This window comes from Nansenia antarctica, assembly GCF_963989245.1.
Source record: "Nansenia antarctica genome assembly, chromosome: 18".
Lineage (NCBI taxonomy): Eukaryota > Metazoa > Chordata > Actinopteri > Argentiniformes > Microstomatidae > Nansenia > Nansenia antarctica.
In genome coordinates, this window is record NC_137691.1 from 629,492 (window position 1) to 631,991 (window position 2,500).

The 2,500-nt window shown below is 50.0% G+C and overlaps 1 protein-coding gene across 1 annotated transcript in view; it reads right to left on the reverse strand.

Moving 5' to 3' along the window:
* chl1b (cell adhesion molecule L1-like b) overlaps positions 1-2,500 on the reverse strand; it is a gene marked incomplete at both ends in the record, with an annotated part of 42,762 nt that overhangs the window by 3,144 nt on the left and 37,118 nt on the right. The window contains 2 exons of the mRNA XM_080548467.1: positions 166-238; positions 1,928-2,059. Coding sequence (XP_080404593.1) covers positions 166-238; positions 1,928-2,059 — 205 coding nt within the window. The remainder of the gene's footprint in view (positions 1-165; positions 239-1,927; positions 2,060-2,500) is intronic.

Here is a 2,500-nt window from a genome sequence, read left to right on the forward strand (position 1 = left end):
GAGGCAATATTCTAGAGTCTGGGTTGATAATGGAACAGGGTTTAGGGTTGTGAGTTAAGGGTAGGGTAGAATATGATTTAAGGGTAGGGTATAATATTATATTGTTAGCTGGTGTCTGGGTTGGTGGTGGGGATGGTGTAAGGGTCATCTAGGGTGTGATGGTACCTGTATTCACAGAAGGTGTCGTCCTGCATCCCCTGGGACTCCAGGTCTGGGTGAAGGTCTTCCTTCTCCTTTACTGCTCAGAGGGAGGGGGGGAAGGAGAGGGAGGGAGAGGGAGGGAGGGAGAGGGAGGGAGAGGGAGAGGGGGAGGGAGGGAGGGAGAGGGAGGGAGGGAGGGAGAGAGAGGGAGAGGGAGAGAGAGGGAGGGAGGGAGAGGGAGAGAGAGGGAGGAGGGAGAGGGAGAGGGAGAGGGAGGGAGGGAGAGAGGGGGAGGGAGAGAGAGAGGGAGGGAGAGAGGGAGGGAGAGAGGGAGGGAGAGGGAGAGGGAGAGGGAGAGGGAGAGGGAGGGAGGGAGAGAGGGGGAGGGAGAGGGAGGGAGGGAGAGGGAGGGAGGGAGAGGGAGGGAGGGAGAGAGAGATTAATCGTTACAACAAGAGATAGAGACAGACAGTAGAACATTCAATAAGTATGCTTTTATTTTTATGAACACAACTTTGAAAGCACATTCTGTAACCTCTATATTTCCATTTATGTCGTGTCTGTGAAGTGTTTATGATTCATTCTCTCCGACCCTGCGACGGTGATTCATTCATGTGTCATTGTGTAAAGGACAGTCTGGGTAGATATGACAACCACACGCTGCATTACATCAGCACCGCGCGTCCCCTGTTTCACGTTCACACGCGTCCCGCGTTTGATGTCAGCATCACTTCCTGTGAGTGACAGCTGAGTTCTGATTTCCAAAGGGAACAGAGAGCCAGAGGAACGTGACGGAGGAGGTCCCGATGCTTAACGGAGGCAGCAGAACAAAGCCGTGTGATTGGTTCTCCTCCTCCCTTCCCTTCTCTGACAGGCTAAGTGATACGTTGAACTGGAGATGACTTGGTGGCTGTTAAGTGGCGAGGATGAAAGCTGCTGTTTAAAGTATCTCCCCCCCCTCCCCCCACGACCTCCATCAAGAGATGGAATAGCATTATGACACCATAGTGCTTATGCCATCATCTCCTGTGCTGTCATGTGACCGTAGCAAGTGCATATCTTCTGTGTGAAGTGTTATTTGTTATTACAATTCGGCATTTTTCGAAAATCGAAAATACAGGTCATTTAAATGATATAAATATACTCTAAATGCATAGAGTAGAGTATTATATGTATGCATATAAATGCTCCCATCGAGTTCCAGTTCTCTGCGTTGCAATGAGATGCTAAGCAGAGGTGTTGTGTGTATTTACACAAACAATACATTAATTCCTGTAATGGTTTCACTGTGATGTACCGTTTCTCCTTAGCGGTAACAACCTAAATGGAAATATAATGACACTTGTGAGATGATTAGTTAGCATTCAGAAGGTGCAGTGTGTGTGTGTGTGTGTGTGTGTGTGTCTGTCTCTCTCTCTCTGTGTCTGCGTCTCTGTGTGTGTGTGTGTGTGTGTGTGTGTGTGTGTGTGTGTGTGTGTGTGTGTGTCTGTGTCTGTGTGTGTGTCTCTCTGTCTCTGTCTCTGTGTGTGTGTGTGTGTGTGTCTCTGTGTGTGTCTGTGTCTGTGTCTGTGTGTGTGTGTCTCTCTCTGTCTCTGTGTGTGTGTTTGTGTGTGTGTGTGTCTCTGTCTGTGCATGTGTCTCTGTGTCTCTGTCTCTCTGTGTCTCTCTCTGTCTTTGTCTTTGTCTTTGTCTCTGTCTGTGTCTCTGGGCCTCTGTGTCTCTGTCTGTGTGTGTCTATCTCTCTGTCTCTGTGTCGTGCGTGTGTGTCTGAGAGCGAGCCACCTACCTGAATACTTCCCGCCTTTGTTCCTGTTGACGAAGCAGGCGATGAGCACGATCAGGGTGAGCAGGGCGATGGCGCACATCAGCCCGATGAACCATCCCTGCGTGGAGATCCCTCCCTGGATCCCCGCCAGACCTGAACCAGAACCACAACAACACCGTCTGACCGTGACCGGGCTCGGCCTCTCACACAGAGAGGAGACAGACACCTGATTGAATATTTTTACATCGACAAAACAAGACAAAGGCTATATGACGCTGAGGTCAGAGGGCGGCAGGGTGGAAATGTAAAACCTGTATTAATATTAAACAGCTTGATCCCCTTGTCTAATTAATCAACTGCAGCTGAAAGCTGTTCATGTAATTCCTCCTCTCGCAGTCTCAGAGAGGCCACAGAGCAACATCAAACCCTATCGACACAGAGAAGCGTGCGTGCTTCCTCGAGAAGTCACGTTCAAGGACATTGTTGTTGTGCGTCTGCATGCTACTCAACGAGACGTCAGTTAGCTGCGGTGCTACAGTGCTACGGTGCGTGGTTGTGTAGCTACGGTGCTACGGTGCTACGGTTCTACGGTGC